The 19,028-nt window shown below is 49.3% G+C and overlaps 1 protein-coding gene and 1 non-coding gene across 2 annotated transcripts in view; one reads left to right on the forward strand and one right to left on the reverse strand.

Moving 5' to 3' along the window:
* Positions 1-19,028, forward strand: part of Amnionless (amnion associated transmembrane protein) — a 43,177-nt gene that overhangs the window by 15,622 nt on the left and 8,527 nt on the right. The window contains exons 4-10 of the mRNA XM_077666216.1: positions 5,124-5,374; positions 9,895-10,029; positions 11,228-11,327; positions 13,379-13,458; positions 15,230-15,386; positions 16,366-16,461; positions 17,610-17,724. Of these exons, the coding sequence (XP_077522342.1) occupies positions 5,124-5,374; positions 9,895-10,029; positions 11,228-11,327; positions 13,379-13,458; positions 15,230-15,386; positions 16,366-16,461; positions 17,610-17,724 (934 nt within the window). The remainder of the gene's footprint in view (positions 1-5,123; positions 5,375-9,894; positions 10,030-11,227; positions 11,328-13,378; positions 13,459-15,229; positions 15,387-16,365; positions 16,462-17,609; positions 17,725-19,028) is intronic.
* TRNAT-AGU (transfer RNA threonine (anticodon AGU)) lies at positions 5,734-5,805 on the reverse strand. Its single transcript has one exon. It is a non-coding gene; the product is annotated as a tRNA-Thr (tRNA).

The following is a 19,028-nucleotide window of genomic DNA, read 5'->3' on the forward strand; positions in this document are numbered from 1 at the left end:
TAATAGGTTTTGGGGGAAAGGAAATGGCGCAGTATCTGTCTCATATATCGTTGGACACCTGAACAGCGCCGTAAGGGAAGGGATAAGGGAGGGAGTGAAAGAAGAAAGGAAGAAATAGGTGCCGTAGTGGAGGGCTCCGGTCGTATCTTTACCGCTCAAACTCTTGCCGTGTCTAGCTTGATCTGGTATCCAAGACCACAGGGGGAAATTGGCTTATAAGCGTAATTCCTCCACTCGCGCTTTAAAAATCGCATTGATTACGGAAAACAAATCCGAAACCTTACTGATTTGTCCATACGCTCCGCGTCTCCTATTGAATAGTATGTGGCACACTTTTCGAATAATTAAAAAGTTACAAAGCATAAAGTCTTTTTCTGTGTGTTTGTGTTTAGAAAACTGGCATGGGTGACATCAGCGTGTCATCGGCTCCGAAGAAGCAGTTGTATCGGGAGGAAAGAAAAAATACTGCCTTTGTGATTGTTGCGTCGCAACATTTTCCTGCGTGAATGCAAACGGGAAAGGTGTAAATGGCAGATGTTAATCGCGAAAATAATAATAATAATTGGCTTTTGGGGGAAAGGAAATGGCGCAGTATCTGTCTCATATATCGTTGGATAGGATAGGATAGGAAAACTTTTAATATCCAACAGAAAGAGGGTAGCCAGAGGGCTACCCGCCTAGACGACGGCCGAAAGGTCTTGACTCTCGGCGGCGGCTTCGGCCAGTCGGACGAGTTGTAACTGAGTCGCCGGGTCGGAGCTCAGTAGTAAGGTCTCCCATTGATCTTTTGTGTTAATACCTCGTCCCTCCCGGGGAGCATGAGGACATTCCCATAGTATGTGGTCCGAGGTGGCCCTAAGTTCGCAGTTCGCGCATTTTTCTGAAAATTGCCTTGGGTACATAAGACTCCAGAGGGCCGGGTTTGGAAATGTGTAAGTTTGTAACCGGCGCCAGTTGATGGCTTGGTATCTGGACAAGGATCTATCCGCTGGAGGAAGTCTAGCTCGTTGCAAACGATAGTGTTGTGTAATTTCTCTGTAGGTCACCATGCGATCCCTGTCTGTAAAGACCACCTCGCTCGGGTCCGCCCGGAAAGAAAAGCCTCGGGCGAACTCGTGGGCCGTCTCATTACCAGGCAGGGATGCATGTGCTGGTGTCCAGACTAGCGTAATTTTCCGGTCTATTACATGACGGCTTAGAATTGTATTCGTTAGAGGGGAGACCCGGCCCCTGCTGAAATTTAGTATGGCAACTTTGGAGTCACTGATGATGTATCTCGCTTTTGTGCCTACACAAGCCAGTGCTATGGCAGCTTCCTCTGCAGTCTCTGGGTTATCCGAGAGTATGGAGGCACTTATTTTGAGGAGTTGTTTATTATTGACGACCGCGACGGTCATCGTGTTCTTACCATACTCAGCGGCATCCACGTAGACCACGTCCTCGTCTTTGTAGGAGCGGAAGCGTTTCTCTAGCGCCTCTGCCCGCTTGGCCCGGCGCACTGAGTGATGAATAGGATGCATATTCCTGGGTAATGGGCGTACATCTATATTGTCTCGAATTTTTCCGAGCATGTCAACTTTGGCGGTTGTTCTGTTATCTCGGCTAAGATTGAGTTTTTCTAGAATGGCCCTGCCGGTTGTGGTCCCGGCTAAGCGTTCGATTTGGGACGTTCTCATATATCGTTGGACACCTGAACCGCGCCGTAAGGGAAGGGATAAAGGAGGGAGTGAAAGAAGAGAGGAACAATGAGGTCCCGTAGTGGAGGGCTCCGGAATAATTTCGACCACCTGGGGATCTTTAACGTGCACATCCTTTAATGGGCACATCCTTGAATTCTCACCCCCGTCTTTCCTCCTTTGTTTTCAGGAAGCTTTAAAGAGAAGTATAAAATCGCTGATGAAACGTTTCTGAGTTAAGCGCGGTGGGCATTAACGATCGAAATATGGAATGAAATTGTCTCGAGCAATTCCTTTAAGAGAGAGCCTGTTCTTTTGATACGATACACGCACCCTTACTTCTAAGATGGCTGGCTTTCTCGCTTTACCTGGTAGCATTAAATATTCCTTATTTGTGTTTACAATATACGTCACCGTATAACGAAAACGAGCTTTTCAAGGCTTCTAAGCCCCGCCGCGATGGCTCAGTGGTTAGGGCGCTCGACTACTGATCCGGAATTCCCGGGTTCGAACCCGACAGCGGCGGCTGCGTTTTTATGGAGGAAAAACGCTAAGGCGCCCGTGTGCTGTGCGATGTCAGTGCACGTTAAAGATCCCCAGGTGGTCGAAATTATTCTGGAGCCCTCCACTACGGCACCTATTCTTCCTTTCTTTCACTCCCTCCTTTATCCCTTCCCTTACGGCGCGGTTCAGGTGTCCAACGATATATGAGACAGATACTGCGCCATTTCCTTTCCCCCCAAAAAAACAATTATTTATTATTCAAGGCTTCTAAAAACAATATCCAGGAGGGCGTGGCTTTGTTATCACCGAAACAGCTAATTTAATTCCCGAAACAGCGAAGGAGGTGGAGGGCTCTAGCTATATTTTAAGGCTGCCCGCTGCTGGGTTCCCCTCGGCATGAAGTGCAAAAAGAAATTGAAATTGTAATAGACTCTAGTCAATAAATAGTCTACAGACAGTCTAAGAAAAAAGGAGATCAAGGCTGTTATAGACGTTAGTCTAAGGATAGTGTATAGACTATCTATATACAAAAGAAAATTAAGGGTGTCGTAGACTTAAGCTATAGATAGTCTATAGACAGTCTATAAATTAAAAAGAAAATTAAGGCGGTTATAGACTTAGTTTATAGGCTCTATAGACGAAAGAAAAAGTCTAAAGGATGGCTATGGAGTCTATAAAGTCTATAGAACTTTTTTATGAGGGAAAAGTCCCATTACGAAGAAAATCTAGAGTCGGCGTTGTCGGCATCGGCGGTGTGTGCGATAAATAAGGTGGCGTATAGTGTGGAAGAAGTTAGGACGGCGCTAAAATGACAAAGACAAAGAGGCGCGAACACAACAGGACGGGCGCCCGTCCTGTTGTGTTCGTGCCTCTTTGTCTTTGTCGTTTTAGCGCCGTCCTAACTTCTTTCAAGATATGAACCAACTAGCCCAAATCAAAGTACTTCTTGAGTATAGTGTGGCTCAGGCAGCCACGCCCGAAGAAGCATCCTAGGTAGGCAAGCTAGGTGACGTGACCTTGTGGGTTCTTCACAACCTAGCCGCCAGATTGTGAGCAAACTAATCACGCTGGCAGGTAGCAGTTAAATTAATGGCTGATCGCGAGCGGTTCCTCGAGAAAAGCAACTTGGGTCGCACCAGACCCACAGGTGGCAGCACCTGCCATCTCAGGGCAGTGGCGTGTCCCTTAACCGCTGCACCATTGGGCAGGGAGTGGTGTGAGGACACCCAGGGACATCGGGCTGTGAAAGTGAGAATGACTAATTCCGCATATGGAAATTAACTCATTAACGCTATCGCGTAATATTCCTAAGGCGGAGCTTAAATGCACCCTCCAATTTTTTTTCCTGTCCCATTCCTGCACATTTTTTCCGCGTTTACGTATGTATATACCAACTCGCTAGGCTATATGCACTTTCGTAATTTATAGCATACTAGGTTATAGAGCGCTTTCACGCAAGCAGGTAGTATCATGCAGGGTGCTGAACTGGAACCTGGACATATACACTGGAAAATTAAAAAAAGATACGAATAACTATTCTTCTGGGATCCAAACTGAACAGGAGCATTACAATTTAATTCCGCTCCAGCATTGAGGCGCAAAGTAAAACAGAAATGACTGAATGGTTATTCTGTGGTGATGAGAATTGCAGCGACTTGTATGGTGAGAATTTCTGATGCCAGCCGGGGTGTTTAGTAACTCTGCAGGCGTGGAAGGCGTCTATTGACTACACTTGCATTAGCTCCACGGGTGAGCTCCAGTGCTAGCTGAGAGCCTTTGGACGAGTGCCTTGGAACAGCCGGAAGCAGTATCTAGTCATTAGCGGCGTTTACATGACCCCGACAGGGCCAGGTTTAGTGGAGTTATCGGGTCGAAAGCCGCTTACTGGGTTCATCTGAACGCGCACCAAGTCGGGTCGCTAGTCGACGGGTCGGGTTCAGTCAACTCCGCCGCAAGGGGCAAGCTGACTCTACCCTCCCCGGACTCGACCCAACGCTATCGGGTTCGCGTAAACAGGCCTGCCGCGACGTGCTTGGGAGTCGAAGAATGTGATTAGCGAGAGGGAAGATGATTAATGCGAACCTGTTTTTCGAACCCCGAGACAGCGGCGGTGTACCGCAATCTCGGGGGTTGCTACTGCTCGCTCGCATTGCGCTGCTCGACGCTCGGTGTCGCTGCAGTTGAACCGGTTTCGACTCGCTAAAATCGAGTTCATGTAAACACGCAGTAGTCGAGTTGGGTGACCTTGCTCAGCCCGACCTCCGACCCGCGGCAGGCCATCGTTGTCTCGGAGGCGCGACGGAGCAAGCGAAAAACAGGTTCGCATATATCATCTGCTCTCGCATTAACCCAACTCTTCGACTCGAGAGCGTTTACAAACACATTGAGGCAGGGTCGAGTTGAGTCAGCCTACTCCTTGCGGCGGAGATGACTCGACACGTCCCCTCGACCCCCGACCCGGCTCGGTGCACATTTACATGAACCCAGTAGCCAGTTTTCGACCCGATAACTCGACTCAACACGGCCCTGTAGGTTCATGTAAACGCCGCTTATCTTAATTATGGCGCTCGGCTGCTGACCCCAAAGACGCGGGTGCGATCCCGGCCGCGGCGGTCGAATTTCGATGGAGGCGAAATTCTAGAGGACCGTGTACTGCGCAATGTCAGTGCACATTAAAGAACCCCAGGTGGTCGAAATTTCGGAGCCCTTCACTACGGTGTCCCTCATAGTCTGAGTCACTTGGGGACGTCAAACCCCATAAACCATGAACCAATCTTAATTCTTCCGCTATCCTTGGCTGAAGAATAACTGCTTAGCGGATGTGAACATCAGGGTTTCCAGTTTAGTTTGCATTTAGAGCGTGTAAGTTCAAGCTCAGCACTAGCCAGGTGTTGTCTTTTGTGCGGAGTGCGACCATAAATCATCACGAGCGTACGTGCGCAGGCGAGGCCCAGTTCACGGCGCAGGAGCGCGTGCACTGGTACAACCCGGACCATTGGGCGCTGCGCCAGTCGTCGCAGCTGCTGCCCGAGAACGTGGAGAACCGGCCGGACACGCAGCCCCGGCCTCCGGCGGTGCCGGACGCCGAGATGGTGCCCTGCCCAACAGACTTCGTCGTCTTCGAGGACGAGCGCTTCCGCGTCGACACGGACGAGCTCACGCCCAAGGTCCGCGAGGTCCAGATCGGCGACAGGGTTAGCCTCTACAGCCCTTTTTGATCCCCGAAGCAGCCCTTCTGCTATAGTTAACAGCAGTTATAAACACCGGGCCACGGTCCGCGACGTACTTTATTGCTCCGCTAGCCAATCACAAAAGTAAGCTTCCTTCAATTGGTTTTTGGGAAAAGGAAATGACGCAGTATCTGTCTCATATATCGTTGGACACCTTAACCGCGCCGCAAGGGAAGGGGGAAAAGAGGGAGTGAAAGAAAGGAAGAAAGAGGTGCCGTATCGGAAGGCTCCAGTATAATTTCGACCACCTGGGGATCTTTAACGTGCACTGACATCGCACAGCATACGGGCGCCTTGGCGTTTTTCCTCCATAAAAACGCAGCCGCCGCGGTCGGGCTTGAACCCGGGAGCTCCGGATCACTAGTCGAGCGCTCTAACCACTGAGCCACCGCGGCTGGTAACAAAAGTAAGCGAAATCAGCTTTTTTAAGGGAAAACTTCACTACGCTACCTCGTAACGATTTCGCGGTGCTTGTAGTTTTGGCCTTCAAGTGAGCCAGAGGTCAAACTCCTTACGGCGCAGTTCGAGTGTCCACCGATATATGTAAGACAGTTACTACGCCATTTCCTCTCCTCAAAACCGGTTCGGGTGTCCACCGACATACGTGAGACCGTTACTGCGCCATTTCTTTTCTTCCAAACCAATTTTAAAAACCAATCTTCAATTTTCTTCGAAACCAAAGGAAAGGCGCATAACTGGCCCCCTGGGATGGTGGACACCTCAGTCGCGCTTTAAGCTTATGTGGGAGTAGTGACACATGTGCGCTGCATGCGTTGGCATTCACAACGCTGTAGCAGAAACACGGCACTGAAGCTATGCACATCGGCGCTCTTTGTGCTCATTGGCGTTAGCGATGACAGCGTTATAGACTCCGATGATATTGAGGAAGCGAAGGCTCATAACCGGCTCCCTGGGGCAGTGGACGCCTCAATCGCGCTTTGAGGTACGTCGTGGCGGTGAGAGAGAGATGTGGGCTGCATGCATTAGCGTTGTGGCAAACACGCGCCACTGCAGCAACAAGCCGCAGCGTTCATTCGGTGACCAATCTCTCGCGAACAACCATTAATTTAACCGCCACCTGGCAGGGTGGGCGCGTTGCCTATCCAGTGTGCGGAACGCACACAATGTTATAGGACAAGCCGTGTTTACTTACCCGATACGCCACAGCTTTCGCTCTCTAACCAGGTTCAGCAGCTGAATCACAGCTAATTTTTTAATGCCTAATTTTATGACACAAACCAGGTATCAAAATTATAGAGCTTATAACATTTTCTTGCGATTAACTTCTTGTTTAGGTGACAAGAAAACTTAACAACGTATCTCTTATTTGTCGTGGATGAATTCTTTGCGGCGGTCATGAATGTGGGCGGAGCTTCACTGCAGACTTAAGTTGTATCCGACTATGGGAAACTTGCGATGAAGTTTGCGGTGCCGATTGCAGCGCCATAACACACTGCCTAGCGAGAAGAGCAAGAAGTTTTGGGTAGTACTCTTAGTACTTTCCCGCGCCACATTCAGGCGCTTATTGGCGTGAGCCTCCGCGCTCTGTCGAAGGCGCACGTGCCGTGCGTCTGCTATCTGCGCTACGCCGAGAGAAGCTAGGCAATGAATGCGGTCAGCCAATCGTCAGCCAAAATCACGCAGATTGTGTACTCGCGTTTGCAGCGGCCCAAGCGGCTGACGAAAGCAGTTTTGAGTCACCGAATGGAACAATTGCAGTGCCACTTTGGCAGCGCAGGTTCCCCATAGGCAAATTCGTTTAGAGTGCGACATCAGAAAAGAACTGTGCGAAGTTACATATTATATTATCGTTTACTGCAACAGCTGTTAAGGGCACGCTTTGGCCATTCCTGCGGCGTTGGTGTAACGGGAAGGAGTTCGAACAGGAAAGGGAGAGAGCGAGGCAGGTGACCAAGCTAAGCTGACTGGCCAGTATGTTGTTAGTAACGCCACGCATGGCGTCACCTCAAAGCATCACGCTGATTGGTCTGAACGCAGTGACGTCACCAGTGACAGCCTAGCGGCGTCACACGCCCTCTACGATAGAAGAAGACAAGTAATAAAAAATGAGCAATGAATGAAATAAAGCAATGAAAACTAAATGCTAGAGGTTCATGTGCTGTGCGACGTCAGCGCATGCTAAACAGCCCCAGAATTATCCGTGGCCTTCTACTACGGCGTCCCTCTCACCCAACACATGGCGGAGCAAGACCTCTACCCGCACAGCATGGTGGGCTTCCGTCCCCACCTGTCGGCACAGGACGCCATGCTCCAGCTCACACAGGATATTTTCGACCCCTCATACCAGGCCACACAAAAGCTGTCCTCGCCTTGAATCTCTCCAAGGCTTTTGATCGCCTAGACCATCAAGCTATTATGGCGGCGCTCTCGCCCCTGAACATAGGTCAACGTGTGTACACCTATATTCAAGCATTCCTTACTAACCGCACGGCCGAAATTCACTTCGGTCCCCACACATCCCGCCCATACACCCTTAGTGGGGTTGGCACCCCCCCCCCCCCCAGGGATCTGTCCTCTCCCCCTTTCTCTTCAATGTCACTCTCATTCCCCTTGCCCGCAAACTACAAACCATCCTTCACCTTCGGCATACATTGTATGCTGATGATATCACGCTGTGGACCACCCATGACAGTGATGGAGACAGAGAATACTCTGCAGTCGGCAGCTGCCCTCACCCAAGCACATGCGCGGAGTGTCGGACTCTCATGCTCTCCGGAGAAGTCGGAGCTCCTCATACTCCGCTCCACAACTCGAAACTGCCCCACAGCCCCCATAACCGTGACACTGGAAAGCCGGTACATCCCGAAGGTACACACTCTCCGGGTACTGGGCCGCCACATCAAGAACAACGGGAAAAACACTCTCACCATCCACAAACTCAAGCAGACGGCGGTGTCGATATCCCACCTAATTCGCCGAGTTTCTGGACACCACCGGGGCATGAAGGAGCATGACCTATGTCGCCTCATCCATGTCTTCTTCCTCAGCGCCGCTTTCTTTTCACGCTCCCCTAACTGAAACTTTAGGGCAGAGAAATCTCCACCCTCGATGCCACGATCCGAAAAACATTTAAGACAGCACTACACGTACCACTAAATACCTCAACCGAAAAACTCCTCCAGCTAGGCCTACACAACGCGATAAGTGAGCTTACCGAGGCCCACCGACAGATACAATACATACGTCTCGCGAGAACCACTACCGGCAGACACATCCTACACACCCTCGGCATCAGGATACCAGCCCCGGATCCCACACAGCTCCAGGTCCCCCACCACATTCACCGCGAACTACTTATTAAACCTCTCCCCTAAAACATGCACCCCACCCACCACGAACCCTTCCGCAGAGCTCGCGCATGGGCGCTCCACAAGCACTACGGCACGGAACCGTATGCCGTGTGGGTGGATGCCGCATGCACAGGCGAGGACGCGATTGTAGCCATCATGAACCCCTCCCTCCAACCAATTGCCACCTTTCACATATCCCCCACTGCCACTTCGGAGGAGGCTAAGAGGCCGCTATTGCCCTAGCCATCACGCGCACGGAGGCCCGGTATATACTGTCAGACGACTCTAAAACTGCCATACTAAATTTTGCTCGCAGGAGAGTTCACGTCCCTGCATTTTGCATACTGAACTCCGTCGCCGCACACTCGCCCCGCCACATGGAGCTCATATGGGTGCCTGCCCACTCCGGGAATCCCGGAAACGAGGCTGACAACGCTTTAGGCCGAGGTTCTCTCAACCGGGCACCGGCGGCCTCCGGTCTAGGGTTCTCACGGGAGCGCATGCACTCATTCAGTGAACTGACGCAGGCCTGCAAAGCCGATCGAGCGTCGGCTCTACCCCCCACCCCATCCCTCCCTCGACAATTATCACCAGACACTTTGGAGGCGCCTCCAAACACGCACCTTACCCTCCCCTTATATGCGCTCGCGCTATCACCAAGTCTACACAAACCCCTCCTGTACCTTCTGCCACCACCCCAAAGCCACTCTCGATCATATCCTTTTCTTCTGCCCGGCGGATCCTCCCCCGCGGGGCCTGTAGCACCTTACCACTTGGTAGACCCTACTGCGCTCCGAGGACCCGACCAAGCAAGCCATCGCCACAGGCGGGGCTGCCAGCGTCATGAGCCTCCAGGACATGAACGTTTGAGTGCAGTGGAGCCATGCGGGAGGGGGGGGGGGGGCGGGGGGGCAAGGACCTGCGTGTCCTAAACTCCCCTGTGCCCATTAATGTTATTACCACCACCACCGTCCCTCATAGCCTAAGTGGCAAATCATTTCTCGACATGTTTGCTGAATACACGCTATTACTGCTGTTACTGTTGTGTTATAGATATAAAATACCTTTCCGGGAACTTTCGGTTTTAATTATAAAGAACGTTTTGTCTACCTCGGCTGAACAGGCTGGAGCCAACTGTCTTGTGTCGCGCTGTCTTTGCGAATGGCGGCGCAGATATACGGGCGCTCCGAAATGACGTTGCTGCTCGACTCGGACGAAGGCAAGGCGATGTTCAGCGGCGTTGTAACCAGCGGCACACCGGACTGCGACGATACCCAGGGCTGCGCTTGCGGCAACGACGCGCCTGAAGTGAGTATACATACTGGGCCGCAGCCTTTCGAATGTGTTTTGTATGCGGGAAATATTCATCCGAAGATGTGTCCCACGGGAGCTGTACTAAAGCTCACTGCACTCACCAATTTTTAGCTTACCTGGACAATCCGGGCGAAAGCTCAACTCATCATCATCAGCCTGACTACGCCCATTGCAGGGCAAAGGCCACTCCCACGTTTCTCCAATTAACCCTGACCTGTCCCAGCTGCGGCCATTGTATCCCCACAGACTTTTTAATCTCATCCGCCAGCCTAACCTTCTGCAGCCCCCTGCTACGCCTGCCAAATTTTCTTGAAATCCACTCCGTCACCCTTAAGGACCATCGATTACCTTGTCTTCGCATTGCATGCCCTCATCGATGTGTATGTCTACTACTGTGCGAGTTCACGAAAATTTGCCGTAGTTTGGCTAAGAATAGGTTGAGTTAGGCTTAGTATTAGGTTATGTTTAAAGTAGACGTGCTAGAATTAACTACGGGAGTTCGGACAGACTAATCTATAGGATTAGGTTAGGTTAGATTGCGGTAACTTTAAGATGAAATTAGGTTTTAAACAGGGGCGCTAACAGTCAACTGTTCTGTAGAAGGATTGCTGGGAGGCTTCGGTGTGGTAAGCTTTTGTACGATACCACGAAAGAAAGCGGTAGGCTTTTGTCTGGGTCCGTTCAAAACAGATTAGCTTTTGACTGGTGATCTTTTATCCAGGATTCGTGATGCACGGCTGGAAAATGACGAGAAAAACAAGACGTCGCGCGACATATCAGCCATCCTTGAGGCCCGCTGATATGTCGCCGTTCATAACGACAGCTCTTTACACGTGTCAGTCTTTAAGACTCATCTTTTTAAACAGCAGCTACTATTAATGAGCAGTAAGGAGACTGAGAGCCAAAGAAATAGACTATCGAGTAAAGCAGAGGGACTGCCGTCAAAATGAACTGTTTCATTTAATTTTTTTCATATTTCATGAAATGTTTAACACCATGTTGGCGTTAAGACGCTGCTTTTTCTGTTTTTGATAACTGCAGTTAAGGGCTTCTGGTTTTTATTCTCGAGCTCCCCATCTGAGAGGAATCGGTCGTGGCTCGGTACAGAACAACGGGGTTCCCTTTGGATATTGTCATATTGCCGGTTCCCTAGCGCCGGTTCTCTGTGCATAAAGCCGGTTCTCTTCTGCAGCCGTTAGAACGAATCTGTATCCTGCACGCAAGTCGGTGCTCCGAGAACTTACCCTGCGAGGACGCCATCGTTCCGATGGGGAACTGCTGTCCCATCTGCGGTACGTGGGGCCACCATTTCTCGCGCACATCATTGCATTGATAGCCAACGCTCTCTTTATGCCTAGTTGGTATAGTCGGTATAGGGAAAGCCTACGCAATGTAGAATGTTTTTAAGCCTGGACTCCATGTAAGCGAAAACTCACGCGAAGGCGACGGCGGCAAGCGACGAGCGACGCCGTCGCGCGAAGCAAAATGCATATGTCGCTTGCCGTGTCGCTCGGATCTGCACCCACAGCAAATTTCACTCGTCGCCCGAAAGTCCCCCACGCGACTGGCCAATCAGAGCCCCCCAAGGCCTTTCCGGTTTGTCCACGGTTTCTCACGGGTACATCTCACGAAACCCGCCCGTCGTCTTGGTCATCGCCACCGTCGAGAAAATATTTGGTTTTGTAGCTGAGAGGCAGACCAGCACGATTTAAATAATTGAAACAATCTATTTGTTGGGTGCGGAGGGCTAACAGCATATGGAGCGGGCTACGCGAGCGGGCGTACTGCAGGGAGAGATGCGTGTCGAGCCGCGGGTACCGGCGCTCGATCCACCGTGCCGCTGCGCTCCAAGTGCAGAAACACTCGCGGCGCGCATTCTCACTGGTAAATTATAGTTTGCTCACTTACAATCAAACTACGGTGACAGTTTATGGGAGTGTTTTTACTAAGCCGGAGTGCACAGGCACCGAACGAAAGCACACCTCCCCGTGAACCCGTGATGTGACTTCGTCTCCGCAGGCACGCCGGCTTGGTTATCTCCGCTGCCGTATAGGAAACATTTCATTTGCCCTGACTATGAGGCACACTCACAAAATTTTAAGAGAGAGAACAGGTTACGGGCGTGTTTCTAAGCTTGAGTCCGCTGTGCACGTCGCGGGTTCGCGTCGCCTGCCGCCTTCGCTTGCATGGAGGTCGCCCACAAGCGACGGAGCGAGCGTCGCCGTGCCACCCTGTCGCGTCGCTCGCTCTTTCGCGCACATGGAGTCCAGGCTTTACAGCGAAAGCTGCTATACGCAGGCGGATTCAAAGCGCAGAGCGTCAACGTCCGGTCACGTGATCAGCGTCAGGCACGCGACCATGCACCCGTTGCGATCGCTGTGGCAGCCTAGGTCATTGCAAAGTCTTTAGTTCTCAGACTTTACTGTGTAGGTCTTGACCATTGACAAAATATAGGCAGCAACACGGCAATAGTTTTCGCCGAGTTTAGCGCGATACGCAGCAGAGCATGAACACAACTGGTAACCTTGCAAGGTATGACCCAATGCCAGTTTCACGAGACGTTTCAAAAGTGTCAGTGTCGCACTTTGATAGAGTGTGTGCGTACTTCTGGTTGCAGCAATCATCTCGGCAACCGCTTCTATCGTGTAATATCCAAGCAATCAGTAGAACTGCATCATTGCTTCTATATGCTCATTCGCTTCTAACTTAAGACATTATAGGCTGTTGCAGTACGGCCCTTACAAAAATGGTCTATGGACAGTCTATAGACTTCTTATAGCCTCTGTTGCCTTCCTATAGACATTTATTTTTGTCCATTCATACTCTATAGACTTTCTATAGACAAAAGTCTAATAAAAGTGTATGGCCATAAATTTATAGATTGTCTATAGGCTGTCTATAGGGTTTCTATTGCCTATAGACTGCTCTCTAAGGTTTGTCTATAGAGAGTCTATAGACTTTATAGACAGATGTCTATGGACAGTCTATAGACTGTCTAAAGAAATTTTTGTAAGGGGGTACAGGGTACAAACCCTTTCCACTAAATTAGGTAGTTGCAATTGCCACGAAAGACTTTGAGAAAGATTACGAGAAAGAGAAACAAATAAATCAGCACAATATAGCTCTGGCAACAAAGCGCTTAGCGTGGTTCCAGTTTCTTTTATTGTACAGTTTAGCTGAAACTATCCTTACAAGCCCGTTTCACCTCACTCAAGCCTGTCACATGACTTCGCGTTAGAGAGAGATATGCTTCCGAGGGCGGATGCTCATTCGTCAGCCGGCTGAATCTGCAGCAGCATAGCGCGGCGTTGACGTTCAAAAAAGTTTGACTACTTTTACGCAGCTTCCTCTGTGCTGGTGAGACCGGGGTCTGATTTCGTCTTCGACAACATCGTACAGCTGCTTTTCAACGACATCGTCAAGGTTAGTTGAAAGCATGGTTACATGTTTGTGCGTGCGCCAGTGATTAAGAAAGCATCGAGAATAATTATTCATCCGTTATCTCCGACTTCCGAAAGGTAAGCCCCACTGAATGAACATTGCCGCGATAAGTAAAAAGCAACTCAATCTCCACTGGACCGCCTTTACAGAGAAATTATCTGCATAACTTTGCTATCGCTGAAAAACGTTTGTTCTTGCTGTTTAAGTATTTCAACTACATACTCAACAATTCTGGACAAAAGCATTTTTGAGCAGGAAACAGTTTACGAAAGCATTTATTTCATATAATGCAGGATTTCGCTATAAAATCAATATATCCACAGATCACCGACGGCAGTATTCCATTTTTTTTTCTACTAATGTTTTTGATGATCATGAATTTTTTATGGCGCAAGGGCATCTGTGGCCAAAGAGCGCCATGGCACAATGTTGTTTTCTAGTACTCAAGGTGCGGTCAACGACCCATTTCGTTATCGCCAAAAGCGTTCCCCATTGGTTTTCATGGCAGTTTTAACTTTTCGATGCAATCGATGGAAATAGTTTGATTTCAAAGATCTTGCTACATATCAGAAGGATGGACAATTACCTTCAATATTTCCATAACAGTACCTTACAATTTTCCAATTTTCAAAATTTTTGTCCCAGAATGTTGGGTATGACTGGGAGACTTGTGCCAGTGCTGAAGACCAGCAATAAGGGTTCTCAAACTCTGGATAACTATTCCAGCTTGCATCAAACAGATAATGGAAGGATTTCATCTGGCCGTTCTTCCTAGATCACAACGCGGAAAAGCGGCTCCTGTTTGGTTCTGCAAAGACGGCAGGGGTGCCACACACTCTTTACCCGCGAGGGAACCGGACAGTCAGGAGGACGGACAAAGAACTGGCTTTTCTATGGTTAGAGTCCTTTCTGATATAGTGAAGGAGACTCTGGGGGGGTGCTTGTGCGCGCGGTGACAGAGATCTATCTAGGTCACTGAACCTTGCTAATAATAATAATAATTGGTTTTTTGGGGAAAGGAAATGGCGCAGTATCTGTCTCATATATCGTTGGACACCTGAACCGCGCCGTAAGGGAAGGGTAGAGGAGGGAGTGAAAGAAGAAAGGAAGAAAGAGGTGCCGTAGTGGAGGGCTCCGGAATAATTTCGACCACCTGGGGATCTTCAACGTGCACTGACATCGCACAGCACACGGGCGCCTTAGCGTTTTTCCTCCACAAAAACGCAGCCGCCGCGCTCGGGTTCGAGCCCGGGAACTCCGGATCAGTAGTCGAGCGCCCTAACCACTGAGCCACCGCGGCGGGGACTGAACATTGCTTATTATTAATTGGTTTTGGGGGAAAGGAAATGGCGCAGTATCTGTCTCATATATCGTTGGACACCTGAACCGCGCCGTAAGGGAAGGGTAAAGGAGGGAGTGAAAGAAGAAAGGAAGAGAGAGTGCCGTAGTGGAGGGCTCCGGCATAATTTCGACCACCTGGGGATCTTTAACGTGCACTGACATCGCACAGCACACGGGCGCCTTAGCGTTTTTCCTCCATAAGAACGCAGCCGCCGCGGTCGGGTTCGAGCCCGGGAACTCCGGATCAGTAGTCGAGCGCCCTAACCACTGAGCCACCGCGGCGGGGCCTGGACCTTGCTACAAACTCTCGTTTCTGGTTATTATTTAATACGTCGCTACGACGGAGCGATTTCTGGCAATAACATCGAAAAACTGACCTCACCTGCAGCCCATAACTTCCTCTTCTTTCTAGCCGCAGTATGGAGGGTACGTCCAGGCCTACGTGCACCGAACGCATAACGGGTTCGTCCAAGTGGTAACCGTCGACCTCGGAACCACAAACAACGGAATGCCCATCGCACCGGGGTACGCGCATAGCCTCGCCACAGATGTCTACGAGAGGCTGACGGGCAAGTATTTCACTTTGTGTGCAGTGAAACCCCGTTAATTCCAACTCGCTTTACCGCGAACTTCCAGTTTATCCACACTGAAGCTTTAGTCCCGTCAGCACTGCGCGAGCTCATCTGGCTCCGCTTAATTCGAACTTCGCATAATATGAAAAAATTTTCGATGCCTTTTATTAATGCGAAAGCATTATATGGATATATGTCACGTCAGCAAAAAGTGTCCGCAAATTTTGTCGGCAAGATTATGTCGTTCTGTGGAGATAAATGTGCAAAAGTTTGATTGTGTTAGGTTGTGCGTGAGTAGATCTTGAAATGTGAAAAGTTTGTTTGATGAATTGCATTGAGTTAATTAATTAAATGGAATTAATGAAAATAAATGCTGTGTTTGAAGCATAATTTGTGTGCCTGATTCAATGAAAAACGATGTAAATGCGTGAGAAAGCTTACTTAGTACAAAAAATGTATATAAAAACAAAACAAAATAAAACGAAAATTAATGAGCAAAAACACGAACAAAACAAAATTTTAAACTAACAATAAAAGATGAAAAATGGAGAAAGAGAGGAAAGGGAAAGGCTCTCGTATTTCCACTCTTAAGCAGACTTAAGTGCAATCCTGTAATTTCTTATTCGTTATAGCAACCTGATTGTCCGTGCTGTTCGTTTTAGTTAATACTTCGCGCTCTAATTAGAGTTCCTTAAGAGATTTGCGACCCGGTTCTGCATGAAAACAATACCGTCCTTCGAATCAGGAATCGAAAGCACTAAGGCTTCGAAAGTAAGAAGCTATACCACTACTGACGTAGGTATTTCGGTATGAAAAATGTGTAGGCGTCGGCTGTCGGCACATCGCCACAAGAGCATCTGTGCCGTAAAATGTACTTGATGTCGACTCGCCCTAAATCAGAGCGCTGGCGCCTTCGACACTCGTAGCATTTTCCACGAAACTCGACGAACAGCGAGCATTGTCTTCTTTTGCGCAGGAAAAGATGCGCAGCGGTACAGCGTCCTCAGTGCAAGCCTGAGCAGCAGCCAGAAGTGGAACCTCACATCAACCGGTTCCATCGGTGCATCACAAGGTCCGTGCTGTGATTGAAGCTTTAGAGCGACATCCGTATCTGCGGCTCTCGAAAGGAATGTGTGTGCGTGCACAATTTAAAACGGATCCAAGCCTAACACTTGTGGGTGAGCTCCTGCTCAGATTCTCATTTGGCTGCACCAGTGTGGAAAGGGACCAGTTCGCTGCGGCGCATTGTGGGCGTTGCTAGAACCATCACCGGAACAGAGTGTTCACATGTGCGTGGGTTCACTTGGTCCATGTTCTTCACAGCCGCCGCGGTGGCTCACTGTTTATGGCGCTCGGCTGCTGAGCCGAAAGGTGCGGGTTCGATCCCGGCCGCGGCGGTCGAATTTCCATGGAGGCGAAATTCTAGAGGTCTGTGTACTGTGCCATGTCGGTGCACGTTAAAGAACCCCAGGTGGTCGAAATTTCCGGAGCCCTTCACTACGGCGTCCCTCGTAGCCTGAGTCGCATTGGGACGTTAAACCCCCATAAACCAAATATCACTGAATCTTGAGCATTGTGCAGCGAGAGATAAAGGTTGTCAGTTTTTGTTCACTCAAGAATATACAGAGTAGCTTCTCAGCCACGGAACCGCTTTTTAGCACACACTGCACTCGGAAGCACCCAGCTGCTGTAGGGTGAGCGCTCGAATATGACTCCTCACTACGGCAGTTATCTTCCACCGAAGTGATGAGAAATGAATAATAGGGAAGCGGACTTGGGGTAATTATGTGTTCGAGACCGCCCTATTTCCAGCACATACCGGCGCTTATCTGTGTACATTGTACGCACGTTTGCTTAATTTTCGCGGTTTCTCTACGGTAACTTCGTAGCAATGGTGTGAACTAGAATGTGCAGCCTCGGAGAAGTCTTTTGAACCGTAAGGTATGGCAGCTACGGCACGCCCGAAGTTCCAAATCTCCAGAAGGAAAGGAAAACGCTCACGCTCACTCCCCAGAACTTTCCGCGGCTTCAGTCGTGTCGTAACTGCTTGGATATACCGTGCAAGACTTAATCATATATGGCTTGAGGACTTTTGGTCAAACGTGGACGTACAGAAACCGGCGCTTTTATTATAGGTGTTGCGCTGTAATGTAGTTTCTTCGAAAGCTGCGCACTTTGACGTAGTTGCCTCGCTTGTCTCCCTCCTTTTCCTTTCCGCAGGTGGCTCAATAGCCGGTATGGTAATTGGAATACTGTTCGCTCTACTCATCCTCGCCGGCGCCGTGTACTTCCTGATTCGACGCTACGGATTCACGCACCCCAAGACACTGTTCAGGTGAACGCTCTGTCCATGAAAAGGCATTTCGGCGTGTGTACGTCAACAACGTGTACCTGGAAGCGTGCGTATAACACTGCCTGCCAACATAGGACAACTCCGTCCAGCTTTTGTTCCTTGTAAAATCCGGTAGCTGAGCCTTGTTGCGACGCATGCCTATCGAAGCTCGACCTACGTTGCTATTGGGTAGCGTGGCGTCGTCGGCGGGCTGCAGGCATCCGGTAGACCATGGCGACCGAGCAAGGACGAGACGATTTCTAGTGCGAAACTTGCAAAGTTTATTCCAAAGTTGGTGAAAGATGAAGAGAAGAGAATGAATTCTTTTTAAAAGTACATTTAGAAGCCCCTTAAATAGGCTCTCTACAATCCACGGAGGGATCTTGCTTCCGTCGACGTCACGTGACCGGCACAGAGTCTGATTGGCGGAAAGAAGTCACGCCTCATTTCGACAAGGCATGGTGAGAGAAGGTCGGTCTGCACGTGGTGTCAGACGCCAACCAGCAGAAGTCACGCCTCATTCCGACGAAGCATGGAGAGAGACGGTCGGGTGAAATTCCTTTCTGCACATGGTGCCACACGCCAACCGTAACAGCCTTTCGCGACTCTGGCGACGTTTGTCAGCACCAAAAGACGCTTTCATTCCAGTGAAATTTGGTTTAAAATTTTTATACTTTTTTTCCGGCCAAAATTATTCATATTCGTGAAGCTGGTGATCACGTGGAATGTCACCGGTTTGCTACTCTTAATAGGGGATATTCAAAATTCCGCAAGCGCGCTTTCCCGCATAACAATGTTGCCCAAGACAAGATGGCTAAACATGTGTTTCGAGCTGAAACAAAGTAAACAGGACTAGTCTTTTGTTTGATGCTTTTCAAAATACGTTTCTCACATTCTATCTACACCCTCAGCGCCAGTACTTGACCTGTAGACCACGAAGGATATATATATATATATATATATATATATATATATCAAAAGTGATTTCTGGCAGCTGATTTGGTTGGCTGGTCCTCCAGCCGAAACGTCGTGAATTAAATCCTGTTATGTTTCTTCAATTTTTGGTGATATTATATATATATATATATATATATATATATATATAGAGAGAGAGAGAGAGAAGTCGGCCATTTTGCATTTCGCAACATAGGCATGTGGAAAGCGCACTTGAGGAATTTTGAATATCCCCTATTTCCAACGTTTTTTTTTTGTTCTTATTGTTCGACCGAGCTTGGTACACTCGCACAGAAGGTGCACTTGCGTTACCAATACAAAAGTTACCCAACAATCAGGGTTCGTATATTATA

This window comes from Amblyomma americanum, chromosome 5 (genome assembly GCF_052857255.1).
Source record: "Amblyomma americanum isolate KBUSLIRL-KWMA chromosome 5, ASM5285725v1, whole genome shotgun sequence".
Taxonomy (NCBI): Eukaryota; Metazoa; Arthropoda; class Arachnida; order Ixodida; family Ixodidae; genus Amblyomma; species Amblyomma americanum.